Here is a 13949-nt window from a genome sequence, read left to right as displayed (position 1 = left end):
TACATTGACAACTGCATTCAGGCCAACACAGACTCCTGTTTATCTACAACATTTTGAGTTCACGCAACGTCTTCTGGCTGGCTTGTCAACATCAGCAAGTCCGAGACGCTCCCACTCAGTGACTCGATGCCCTTTGTGACACCCATCTGGGCGAATTGTTTGTCCCTCCGGATCGTTGGTTATCCTTGGTTCTCCTTGTTCATTAGAATAAATTACTTCCCCAAAAGCATTAATCAACACTGGCATGTTTAAGACAATATGAAAAAAATCGCTTGTGATGAACCAACATGTTTGCACTGTCTCCCTCTCATTATTGCAGTAAACCTTCAAATAAATGGCATGCATTTCAGGGTTTAGATAAAAATAAAACTTAAAAATTAACTACATATCGAGGTGTTTAAGAAATTAGCAGACCAAATATGACTTGTGATAAGCAATTGTTTAAAATGATACAAATGCATGTAATTTCTATTCAATTATTTCTTAGAGAAATGTCGTTCTTTTTTGGCAGTAAACTTTATAACAAATGTTGTGCATTTCAGGGTTTAAATAAAACTTAAACTGAACAACTAACAAAAAGTCAAATTTTAAGAACTACTGACCAAATATGACATGTTATATAATATAAGCAATTGTTTAAAATATAGATTTGCCTGTTAAAAAAATAAATAAATGAAAATTACCCTTTTTTTTATGTCCGCCAATCTTTTCATAAAAAAGTTCAAACAAAAATAGATTTCATTTCCTTGTCGAGCGTAAAGCAAAGGGAAGTCACTCTGATATTTCTCACTGGGATCCTTCTCTAATACCATCAAAGCTTGTCAACGCAAAGCGCAGTAGTGACCAGTTTAACTCTTTCAACACTGTTGGCCTGTCAAGAAGCCACGAGTCACACACCGCAGGGTAGACAGACCAAGTCACGTCAAAATAGTTTATCACTTTTTTAACGTAATCCATTTGATTTTATCATTGTTTATCTATAGATTAAAAATTTATTCACTAGACACTATATTTCCCGCAATTCGACAACGGGTCCTCATCGAACATGTCAAACAGCAAAACAAAGATGTTTGAAGCAAATCTTTGAATATATTATATAAAGTAATAAAATCAACAAAAATATATCTAAACGTTGCCAAACTGACATCTAAGTTATTATTTCCATCTTTTCGTGCGATTGCATGTAATCGTAAGTCAAATGACATCTCGGTTTTCGTCGCCTCGAATTCTCGGCTTGGACACGATGTCTTTAATGCCCAAATATATGCATATGAAATCTTTGTCACAGCTCGTAAACTAGCACTATGCATCCATTAAGTTCCATATTTTTAATATTGATCGCGATTTCATGCTTAAAACTTTCAGAATAACAAGATTTAACCCAAACCTTTCGCCAAAGTCTGAAAATTACCGTTGCTGTAATTTGATTGGCTGCCTTAGGTCACATGCTTAAATTTGACCAATCACGAACCTTGTACATATTATGTCGGTGAAACAATATAATTTTTTTTTAATGTATACTGACATGGCAGCCTTTGACGTATGTGTTATTCATACGAAGCTTTGAAAACAGAGGTATTTCCTCATGTTAGTGAGCGGACAGCCACTATCATCGGGAAATGGGTGATGACAGATATTATTTGTAATTCTTTTTAAAATAATGTTTCCGACTGCGTAAACAAATGAAAATAAAAAAGAAATAGGTAAGTGGATTTTTTAAAATCTTATATTTGCCGAAAATTTTCGCTTCATTAGTCCTTAATCTGGACGTTATGAATGTTTAAGCTTAAATTATTTTTATTTATAACAAACTTTATTAAGTTGTTAATGAATTATTTAAATAATGTAATACACATAACTTTCATATTGAACATGTAGTAGCAAAGATGTTTTACAAGCAGATAATTTCCTTGATAAATGTTGGCTTCATCTATCACACAAGACTCTCTAGGAACTTCTGATTGGCTGGTGTTGAAAGAGTTAAACGTTGCCCATGCTGCCAAAATAGCAGTGTCTTTCATACATTTCCACCCATGACATGAATATTGTTATATTGCCATTTGTGCACAAGCTGAGTGCCAGGGATATAATAAAATGTTTTTGAAAAATTTAGTTATTTTACTTTCGTTACTCCAGGATATTTTTTTTCCTACCTACCTAACTTTTTAGGACAAAATTCAAGTAAAAATAAATGTGAGAGGCTTTTTTTTCTTTTTTTTAAAATTGGCCTACCTCACTTTTGAAATGAGTTTGAAATCCGTCAACCAAGAAATAAAAAAAGTGTCGCCTAATGCCATATTTCATTTTCCCATGCAAAAATATTACAAACAGACCACGGCTGCATGGCTCCATTTGACTGATATATAATACAATCACTACAAACTGCTAACAACATCAGTCTTGTCCTGAGTTGGGCTGCCCCTTCATGAGACTGTAGGGGCGGTCGGGTAGCCCAGTGGTTAAAGCGTTTGTTTGTCACACCGAAGACCCAGGTTCGATTCTCGACATGGGTACAATGTGTGAAGCCCATTTCTGGTGTCCCCCGCCGCGATATTGCTGGAATATTGCTAAAAGCAGCGTAAAACCATACTCACTCACTCACTCATGGGACTTTAGTGGTGTGGTGATAATTTATTGATGGCCTTACACATTTAGAACAGTTTGGAAAGGAGCTTGTGTGCATCATTCGACAAAGTAATGAACTGACATTTTTCTTGCAACCTGCAATGAATGCTAGTTATGGAGAGTATTTGATTTCTTAATTTAAAGGTTTGTTATAATGTTGGATGAAATCAGACAAATAAAAAAAGTGAAATCGCACATTTTGAAAATAATAAATATTTGAAATTCATCCCATCACTTAAATACATTCTCATATTGACATTTTAAGGTACTGACTTTAATTAGTAAAAGTGAAAGCCACTTGTTTGTTAAAACGGCATTATTTTACTGTCAAAATTGGTTGTTGTTTTTTGTCCAAAGACATTATCCATAACAGTTTCTGACATTGTGACCAGAATAAAGCTTTCACAAGGTCAAAACAACGCTATATTATTCCAGTTCAAATTGACAAGGTCAAAAGTCAGTAAACTGTTGGTGATTATCAATAAATAAATATTAACATTTGATAAACTGTCAGCATGAATCCTTTTTGAAAGGACATGTCATTAAACCAGTTGTACTCATAACTTTATTGAAGACTTATGGTAACTAGAGGCATAGGCTTTTCTGTTTCTGCATTGGGCATCATGTGTTTTCCCAAACAGAAAGTGATGCTAATCATCCTGCACTAACACTGCGTCAGTGATTGTAAACATGTGTTGTTGAATATTAGTACATAATCAGGTGAGCTACAGGGCAGTGACACCACTTTTCCATAACTTCAATGTTGTATTTTTCATTTCTGTTTGAATATATTTGGTTTCAGTGAAGAATTGGATATAGACTTGAAAGACATCTACTACAAACTGCGATGTGTTCTCTTTCCTATTCCACAACTTGGATTCAATAGGCATATTGTGAGAGAGAGCCCTGACTTCTGGGGTCCACTACTTGTTGTACTTCTCTACTCAGTAATATCGCTCTATGGACAATTCAAGGTAAGAAAGAGTATTATTGACCAGTAGATTTTTGTGTGTGCATCATTTTGCTAGTATCACCTGCTGACAGTTCAAACAACATTCTGCTAAATCCTTTCTAAACGTTATCCCCCTGGCATACAATGCAGGTTGATATAGTCATCATCTGGTCCATCCATCTGTCCTATTTCGTTTCCGGAGCATAACTTGAAAACCGTAAAAGTTTTCATCCAAACTTGGTGCATGTAGTAACCAGGGGCTGAAGTGGTGCCTTTTGCTATTGTGAGGGCTGGGGATATTTGTATCTTTTGATGACTGTTTTTTCCATATTTTGTATTTCTTTTTTTGATGACACTGCAGCCATGTAACTTCCAAAAAAACCTGTCATTCTGAATATAAATTTTGAACATTTAAATGTATAAAGATAAGCTGATTGTTAGGTCAATTGATCGCAGGCATCTCAAACAATCACACAGTCGAACCTTGTTGTGTGAAACCAGTAGGGACCTGGAAAAAACATTCCAGTTATCTGGGGTTTGAGATCATTAAGGTTCGAATGCAACAATAGATTTCAAGGCATATGTATATTTCAGGGCAAGGTGCTGGTTGCGGCAACGCAGGCGTATCATTGACATCACTGTTCCCATCTGGATTGATGTCATATCTTAAATAATAGATTCACTGACATTACCTTAAACCTGCAACTGCACTATAAATAGCTTGAGATTTCACGAGATCCCACAAATATGGAGTGGCAGTCTGAAACCTCTCCACTTGGGACATAGGAAAACTTCTAGCTTGTTTACTAAACTAATCTGGATGCTTCTTGTTGTCACAGATGTAGTTGTGACAGTGTGAATGTGATCTTTTATTAATGACAAACACACAGTTTTGTAGCTTTTGATAAATTTTACTATCTTCCCAAAACATGATTTAGGTTCTCGCAGTCATGAGTTTACTGATCCAACACAGAAAGGTACAGTCTTGTAAAATATTAGACAAAGTTGAAATTCCCGAGTGAAACTCTTTTACTTCGCGCACAAGTTTTAAAATACAAACTGGGATCACTTTCAAGTTTTGTCCACACCAATCCTTAATCTGCTGCTATGTTTAATATCCATTTCTTCAAGTCCGAGTGTCTACGATCTCTCCATACACTTCGTCTATTTAGCTCAGTCCAGAAGTATTGGCAGCACTGTTTTCGAATCAACGAATTTCTGCCACATGGTGGCCACACCATTCCCCAACTACTATTGCCTGTGCTATGTCGCTCATGGTTGACAATAGCAGTGTGAACAGACATATTCGCCTGTTTCTGATTCCACGATGAAATCGAGCTGTGACACTGATTCACTCATCCCAAAAATTGGCACTGAATTTGTCAAAGTTTCCGTTGCACTTACAAGGGCGGGAAGAGAGGCGCCATCTTGTTGATTCGAGTTGGCGGTCGGAATGATGAAATCTTGAATTGGAACTTTATCCACAATAAAGTCACCAATGTCATGATCGAAATGACCAAAGCCTCCCTGATGACCTCTAACAACTCACCGTAAAATTAAGTGTCACATGCAAACGTTGTGTTGCTCATATTGAAGAAAAGCGAACTTGCAATGTTCTTGACAGTTGTAAACTCGGATGCGCTCATGGGGCGTGGCTGCTGGAAGATCATGGGGAAAACAAAAGTTTTAGAAATAAATAATCAAAAGTGCAATCAAAAAGTACCATGAACAGGATGTTTTTAAATTATAGTATTCACGAAAACATTTCTTTTTTAAAAGTGCAAATTAATTTATTAATTCATGCCAAGGTTGTAACCCTGATCACGTGGGTGGGTATTTCAAAGGAATCTTATGATGATGCCGTGAATTAGGCTGTGTGTATTACATTGTTAAAATCAACTGACCAGGAAGATTGTCGAGGCATTGACATTATGACACATGCTCGTCATCGATGGAGAAAAAATGCATCTGAGAAAAACATTGTTGCTTTGAGCTTTAAGACCAAACATGTGTTCTTGCCGAAGTAGTTTACAAGAGAGGATGATCTGTGTAGCCAGTGACCTGAATAATCTTGATGAAAATAAAGTTGAAATCCATATTCACGCACATGACAGAATTAATGTGAATAAATATTTATCTGAACATCATTTCGTAGTATGTGAGGCTGTCCGTGTGAAATGATATGAAGTGTTTGCGTTTAACTTTTTCCTGCCTCTGAGGAAAATATGCACCGATGTAATAAAAGAAATACCGCCAGATCTACCATTGCACAGTCATAAAAGAAACAAGTTAACTTTATCTTTCTTCAGTTGTACGTTACAAATTTATTTCTCAAGCAAAGCGAATCGATCCACATCATAAATTAATTTGACCCATGAAGATCCAGGGTAGAAAAGGTCTTCAGCAACCTATGCTTGCCATAAAAGGCGATTATGCTTGTTGTAAGAGGCTACCTACGGGATCGGGTGGTCAGGCACGCTGACTTGGTTGATGCATTTCATCGTATCCCAATTATGTGGATCGATGCTCAAGATGTCAATCGCTGGATTGTCTGGTCCAGACTCGATTATTTACAGATCACTGTCATATAGCTGGAAAATTGCTTAGTGTGGTGTTAAATAGCAAACAAACAATCATAAATTTTTGTTTTAAAGTGTCATGAAATTTACACAATTATTTTAATAAATGATGTACAGTCAAGTCCCGTTAATCTGACATCGATGGTTGCAAATGATTATGTTGGATTAACGAGTATGTCGGATAAACAAAATTTAGTAGTATCAACGTTCGTGATCGAAAATCGGACAACTACACGATAGATAAGGATTCAAACACGTAATAAAAAATATAAAATATATATTCATATTGTTATGTTACATTGTTGGCGGAATATGTTTTCTAATCATGCAACCACTAAAGTTTAACACAAATCAACTGTTACGGACTGTATGACCGATTCAAAATACTTTAAAGCATAGTCTGGAATGGAAGTCGCAACTTTGAAACTGGTACCCAAAGCTTAAGAAAGCTGCTTTCTAAGTGGCTAACGTCGACTTCCTGTTGGTCATTTCATTGGTAGGTCATAGGTTCGCGAAAGGTTGTTCTGACGTGACCACCTGTAATGGGATGTCCTCGGCGATAGCGAGAACTTGTATCTGATCTTTATAAGATTGAGGTAATCTAAGCATGTGAATTATCCTGTTTTCTTTATTTAAAGCATTAATTGTTTATTGTTAAACAAGTTTATCTCTGCAGCCGTTGCAATATGCAGCTACCAGTCGATTCGTCTCGCATTAAAACACGGGCTGTGTACTCGCGGGCAGATGACCACGGAGTACGCTGGTCACTGTCGGATTAACGAGACTGATTAATGAGTGATTTCAGTAATTTGTTGCAAATTAGGTGTGTCGGAGTCGGAACAGGGACTGGGTCACTGGGACCTGCAAAGTTGAGTGATTTTGGCATGAGGAGCTTTCGGACAAGTGTGACTTTGCCAAAACACATTGCTACTGGGCAATGAAAACAAGTGACAGAAACGACAAAAAAATACTCTAATCACTTGAAAATATTTTTGACCATTATCAGGTTGTTTTTTCACGATCATTGTCATCCAGATTCCAGATGAAGGCAAGACAAACACAACAGAAAAAAACACTGTTGAAATCACCGATTGGTGTACATATTGTGAGAAATGCTATTCATAAACTGCAGATATTCTGTACACCACAGAATTATGATACATATTATGGTGTTTTGTTCAATTCCACTGCAATTATTCATCACGACAAATGTATTTCATTCTCGACCAGAGAATAGGGAAGAACTATAATTTGTGTATTGGACAAATTTTGGACATTCCAGAGTATCATTTTATGAAGATGTGAAGACGACATGGCAGGTAGGTTTTTAAACGAAACACTTTTGTTGAAAAGCCTTGGAATCGTTTGATGGATATTTATTACCATTAAAACTTACATCCTTATGTCCTTGTTGTCAAAGGGCCAACGTGAGTGGCTGTTTACATTAACCAATGAAATTTGTGTTATCATGACGTCATATTGACCTGTCAGATAACTCGTATAAACTCCACCCACTCAGATTGTGGTAGTTCCTACCGCAGATGCCCCTTTAAAGCTCTGCACGCTAACGTTGAACCAATTTGACAGAGGTGTCACTTCCCGTGCATCTGATGTCAAACCCATTCGACAGGCGAATACCTTAACGACACCCCAAAATAAAACTTGCCATATCTATTTACCAAGAAGGCTTTGCATTACATTTAAATTACGTATGACATGCATAAATGCTCAGGTTGCTCAGTCTTAAAACTTTCAGAACTAGGCCAGAATTACTGGGCTCGATCGTAGCGCCACCAGTGGCTATTACCAGCTATGTCCCTTCTAAGCCTCTCCTATGGACCAATCAGATTCCACCTCTCGTATCACTTGCGTTTGCTTCACACAAAATGGTGGCGCCCAGTCAGGACGATCTGATCGATAATCAATATCTATATTGTGATAAAACGTGTCTTACATCGTGAAATGCATCAAATCACGTGAGCCCCTTGATTAAAAACATGAAAAGATTTGAAAAATATCTGCTGACAACGAGTTGGCGGTGCACATGTTTTGCAAATCCTGCAATCGACCGAAATCTGAACGACAGTTAACGAACCGGATTTTGATTTCGGTGCACGATTTTGCTTGGACTATGCATAGACTCGTTAGTCCAGCCAAAATGTAACTCCATAATACCAGCCTAGTTGTAAGGGTGGAAACTAGACTTTTATAGTCAGTTAACTCTCTTGCCTCGGGAAGATGTAATTTCTAACAATTAGCAACTTTCAGTGTAACTAATTGTAAACAAAAACAATCTGAATCGTAACATCATCAATTAGATGGAACTTGTACGATCATTTCAACGGCGGTAAACAAACAACTCCACATGCATAGTTATCCCGTTAGACTATTACAATCATTTTGTTACATCTAACTAAATTTTCTAAAATTATTGACACACGTATAAATCTTTGTAAAAAAAATCATTTTTAAAGAGTTTGCAAATGATTTCGTTTGATGAACTTTCGGACACATTGATAAGCCGACAAACGTCAGTGACACGTTTGGGCGTGGCCTAACTCGCGATTTGTTGAGTTGAACAAAGTCAACAAACACTGCGAAAAATGACAAATATTGGATGATAGGAAAAATCTGAACTGATATACATTCTAGGTAAACCATTCAATAGCAAAATAGTGCAGTTTACGAGAAATAATCAAAATACTTGCAATTTTAGCTATCATTTCTGAAACCAGAAGCACATATCGCATGTGACACATGGAAGCAAAATATGCAAAAGTTGGTAAGCTATCATAAAGAAATTCCGAAATAGATTCAAATACAAAGAAAAAACATAATTTACTATTTTTCGTCAACTATTATCTATTTATTGATCTGGAGAGCAGTCTTCACTCATATTTGTTTCATATTTCTTCGTGATTGTCGCCATCAAATGTATCAGTCTAAATCCGAAACCGTAATGGATTTCACGCTCGATGATTTTAATTTAAAATTATTTTTCTGAAAACGAACGCAACGGGGAGTGATATAACATATTGATATGCCAAAATAATAACAACATAATATTGTTATTGGTCTAACATTACAAAAAGAACAATTTAGAAAATTAAAGATGTTGAAACTTTCTGAGAACCTCCCGTCCTCTGAACCAATTAAAATTTTGGTACACAGCGACTGTATGGAGGTAGTGCAAATATATATAGATCTAGGCTCCTATATATGTGATTTTGTACCCAAAACAAATTAAATTGTACCCAAAATACTTTGTGAAATTGTACCTAAGAAAATAAGACAATAGATATATAATTATATTTATGTTTTCGTGTAGATGAACAGAACACACATTAAAATATTTCATCAAGTTCATAATATATGATTATGACTGTGATCCTTGAAATTGTTTAGTTTTGATAGAAAATTGACGTCTTGTCACTGAAGAAGAGGCCAGTTAAGTTGGTTAAACCTAAGTTAGAATGTATTGTTTTGATAGTATGTTAAGTTTAAGACACCAAAATTAATGTATATCTTTGAAATAATTCTAGGTAGATCTACAAAATCACATACTCATTTGGGTACCAAATCACTAGAAATTTTGGGTACAAAAGTCACTAGATCTACTGTACATTTCAACTGGTTTTTGAGAATCAATGGGATAAAAACATTTTTTGTCTGAATGATTCCTTTTCTCATTTTAAGACAAGAATTTGTTTTACGTAACATAACAGGTAGATCAACACGGTTCACATTTTGTCCTTAAAATATATAAAAATGTGAAAAATATGGACACCTCAGAAATGAGGGCTTTTAAAGTTATAATTCTACCTAACTTGTCACATGGTTTGACTAAGGTCTATTTAAGGAAAGTCCTTATGAAAATCTTTTTTTAAATTTTTTTATGACACTGACAATTTCTGGCACTTAGACAAAGAGTATTCAAGGAAAGACAGATATTTTTTTAATTGTAAATATGACTTTCCTTTATAATTCTTGTTTCATGATGACAGGGGAACTTTTACACACACCAGCTGAGGAAGTTGTGATACTGTGATTTTATACAAAGGAAAAACAGGTTTGCAGCAGTTACTGAATATGCAAAACGGACCACATAAGGTGAACTAAAGTCATGGGGCGTGGCTGACCAGAAAAAAATACATAATTCTGGCAAGGGTAAACATGTCTTTTCACTCCAACCAGAAGACTGAGATAGCATTTTCTTAGAAACATATGGCTAACTCACCAGCTTATGTGCCACCATGGTTCTTGTGATTACCGGTAAACAACCAAAAATGTCATGTACTGTTACAAGTAAGTAGTGTATCATATTACTATTACAAATATATTTTAGAATTGTTTTATTTGGAAACAAACCACTTAATGCACAAGATGAATGTCCATGAGTTTAGTATGTATATGTTAAGGATCTGATAAATTTATTTAAACTAAAGATAATAATTAAAGTTTGATCAGTAACATTGTGCAGTAGTATAGGTAATGATGGTTCTGGACCACTTCCACTGGAGCCAGATTTATATACCTATACCACTACTACAGATGGCATTTTTTTGTTTCAAAATGATGATGCAATTCAACGATCGTCATGAGTCATATTAAAAGAAACATCAATATTAATTAATAATGAATCAAATATACTATAGCCCACAAGGATATTCGAAAGGTATAGGAGCAATACAAAAATTAGCCACTGCGGCTAAGGTATCTAAATATGTGGCCAAGGATTGGTTAAAGAAACAAGGGATGTGGCAAATATACTTACCGGCACCGTGTTATATACCAAGGAAGAAGTTTGATATTTTTACAACGAATGAAGTTCAACAGGCTGACCTCTTGTTTCTTCCCCATGATAAGGTAAGATGCAAAATGTATAAATACGCTTTAACCGTAGTGGATGTGGCTAGTCGATACAAAGAGGCTGAGCCATTAACCTCGAAAGATTCAACAGAAGTAGCTAATGCACTAAGCCGCATATATAAACGTGAACTACTAAAATGGCCCAAGCTATTTCAAGTAGATCCTGGTCGCGAGTTTATGGGATCAATAACTAAACTGTTAACAAAGCACGATGTCGAAATAAGGCGTGGTGAAAAAGAGGCCCACTGTAGTCAAGCTATCGTTGAAAGATTTAACCGGAAATTGGCGGAACGTTTGTTTGGCTATCAGTATGGGATCGAAATGAAATCGGATTGATTAAGATCAACCGAATGGGTGACACGATTATCAGCTGTTGTATCAGCGCTGAATAATGAAGTAACGAGATTTATCGGGAAGAAACCATCCGATGCGATTAAAATGAAATCCGTGACTTCCGAATCTTCAGCACCGAGGAGGGGCAAAGAACAAAAACTTCCGGATAGAATAGGCGTAAGAAATTTATACCAGCCCAGTGAACTTGAAGAAGGCCTACGTCGCGCAACCAATCCGATTTGGTCTCTTAAGGTATATAACATTATTCGGTTGGTTATGAAAGAAGGAGAGCCTATTCTTTATTATCTTAAAGATGGACTGAGCAGGGCATTTGTACGAGAAGAGTTGTTCATAGTTCCCAATGATACAATACGGTACGGTATTACCACCATAACCATAAGCATAGGCAGTTACACCATCCTTATCAATCCATCTCTTTGTATCTAAGGGGGATAATGATGTCTTGTTTATTCTTAATCCATATATCCTATTATTGTAACTTCTTAAAGAGTTCATCTCGTGTTTGAATGTTCTACCGTTGAATAATGCTTCTTTATACTGTTCGTGTTTGATATGCTTTTTAAACCACATACTTCCTAACACCCTTAGCTTTTCTTATTTCCCCATTATCGGACTTCTTTATAGAATACATCTTAGGTCTTAATCCGACATACTCCGCTATAGGGGTCCCAGCACATTCATCCTTCATCTTATCTAACACCTTTTTATTTAGTACGCTGTGCAGTGGATTAACTTTTGGGTAATCGCTCGTGTCGTACATATCTATTTTTTCTGCCATATCTTTATATACATCCTCGGTTTGTATTTCCATCAACAAAGAATCTGTGTCAGTATATAACACCTCGCATCTATCGCCGTATTGCTTCTTAAGTTCGTTGTAATAAAAGTCATACTTTAAGTGTTTTGACAAGTCGAGAATACTCATACCGACGTACACCAGTCTGTTGAATTTTATATTACTCTTCTGCATATATTCTTCCTCATTAGATCTGACTAATTTAACATCAACACGCTTCCTTAGATTCTCCATAGTTTTACCAAATACTGAGTTATTCATGAGCTTATACAGATTCTTTTCGAAATCGCTTGTAGCTATCTTTCTTAAATCTGTGTTCAACCTTATATAGGGCTCCATCCAAGGGCTTTGATCAAACTTTAGAACTCTGTGTATTTTTTTAAGTTTCATACCTAACGATAGATATAACTGGAGATTTCTGTAGTGAACTATATATTTTGTCTTATCCATCAAATTTGGTACGAGTTTTTCTACGTTAGCTAACCTACTATTACCCATCAAGGAGCGTTGATATTCCGACATCCAATCTTTATTAACCATTAATCTTTTGGGAGCTAGCGGATAACTGTTATGATCTTTATATAAGGAATTTGGATACCGTAATCCAAGTCAACTTCTAGTATGTACCCTTTATTCGCATCATTATTATGGATATCATTCACTTCGACCCACTCAAAACCACCCGTGGGTAAAGGTTGACTCATAGCCCATCCGTACAAATTGTTAGCCTCGAGATATAATATGTGAGTGTCGGGTTTACTAGGATCGTATCCTTCCACTAATTTATTATTAGCCTTAGAATACCTTTTCGCCGCCATCGATATACCACCTCTTAATCCTTTCTCAAAAAACAAGTGCATATCGTAATCTGTGAGTAGTTTTAGTTCTACGCCGGTCTTCTTCAACAATGCATCCCACGATAGTCCGGGACTGGAATAGTACCATGCCGGGTCCAAGCCGTATTGTTTTAAATATGTCTTTCTAAATATCTCGAATATATGGGCGAGTAACAGTACATCGGTTTTTAAGTACAGATCGTGATAATCGCCTAAATTCTTACTACCTAATTTATCCCAGACCGTCAGAGCGTGTTCATAATTGGCATCTGTTATTTTAGATTCTGTTAAGTTACTATAGAATGATTCGAGGGGTGGTAATTCAGTTTCTTCGAATCTAGACCAATCATCCATATATTCGTAAGGATATACACCTTTTCTCAGTAACCAACGACGAGTTATCTTATCGGTATATTGATTTGTTATCGCAAAGTCATCGGGATTGTTTGCATTAGCTAAATTGTCCAGGGAAGATAACAGAAACTATATGGAGTCTATGAATCTAAGCCCATTACTTTGCTTTATTCTAGATTTCCCATCCTTGTCCCTATAATGTATAGGTTTAGTCAACGAGAACGATATGTATTTTTCCATATTATTAGGAATGCACGTTAAACCGCCCTTCGGTCTTTGAGATAGCTTGCATAATGAGATGTGAATCGTATCCCCTAAGGTTGTGAAACACAACGGGGATGGGTATTGTTTGAGAATTCATTTTTAGTTTCAAGTTACACTCGTTATGCGCGGCTCCCCGATAATTACCCGTGACGTGACAATGATATCTTACAGAATCCCCATCCAGGGTTTTATTACAAACATGACAACTCGTTGACTTCTTATAGGCCCTCCAATCATCCCTCGTCATACACATGGGTTTCTTACACGATAAATATTCCCTGATTATTCTCTCTTCTTTTTGTAGATATTCTAGGAACTTT

The 13949-nt window shown here is 36.2% G+C and overlaps 1 protein-coding gene and 1 long non-coding RNA gene across 4 annotated transcripts in view; one reads left to right on the top strand and one right to left on the bottom strand.

Annotated features, from left to right (window-relative positions):
• LOC124117816 (protein YIPF4-like) overlaps nt 1-13949 on the top strand; it is a 115251-nt gene that overhangs the window by 33179 nt on the left and 68123 nt on the right. For all 3 annotated transcript variants that reach the window (XM_046479842.2, XM_046479843.2, XM_046479841.2), the window contains exon 3: nt 3428-3599. In XM_046479842.2, the coding sequence (XP_046335798.1) occupies nt 3428-3599 (172 nt within the window). The remainder of the gene's footprint in view (nt 1-3427; nt 3600-13949) is intronic.
• Nucleotides 4589-6582, bottom strand: LOC124117817. Its single transcript, XR_006858356.2, has 2 exons — nt 6523-6582; nt 4589-5235 (listed from the first exon to the last, which is right to left on the bottom strand). It is a non-coding gene; the product is annotated as an uncharacterized LOC124117817 (long non-coding RNA).

This window comes from Haliotis rufescens, unplaced genomic scaffold, assembly GCF_023055435.1.
Source record: "Haliotis rufescens isolate VD_foot unplaced genomic scaffold, xgHalRufe1.0.p SCAF_3, whole genome shotgun sequence".
Classification (NCBI taxonomy): Eukaryota; Metazoa; Mollusca; class Gastropoda; order Lepetellida; family Haliotidae; genus Haliotis; species Haliotis rufescens.
Note: the sequence above shows the minus strand (reverse complement) of the source record. Positions and strands in the feature narration are given on the sequence as shown.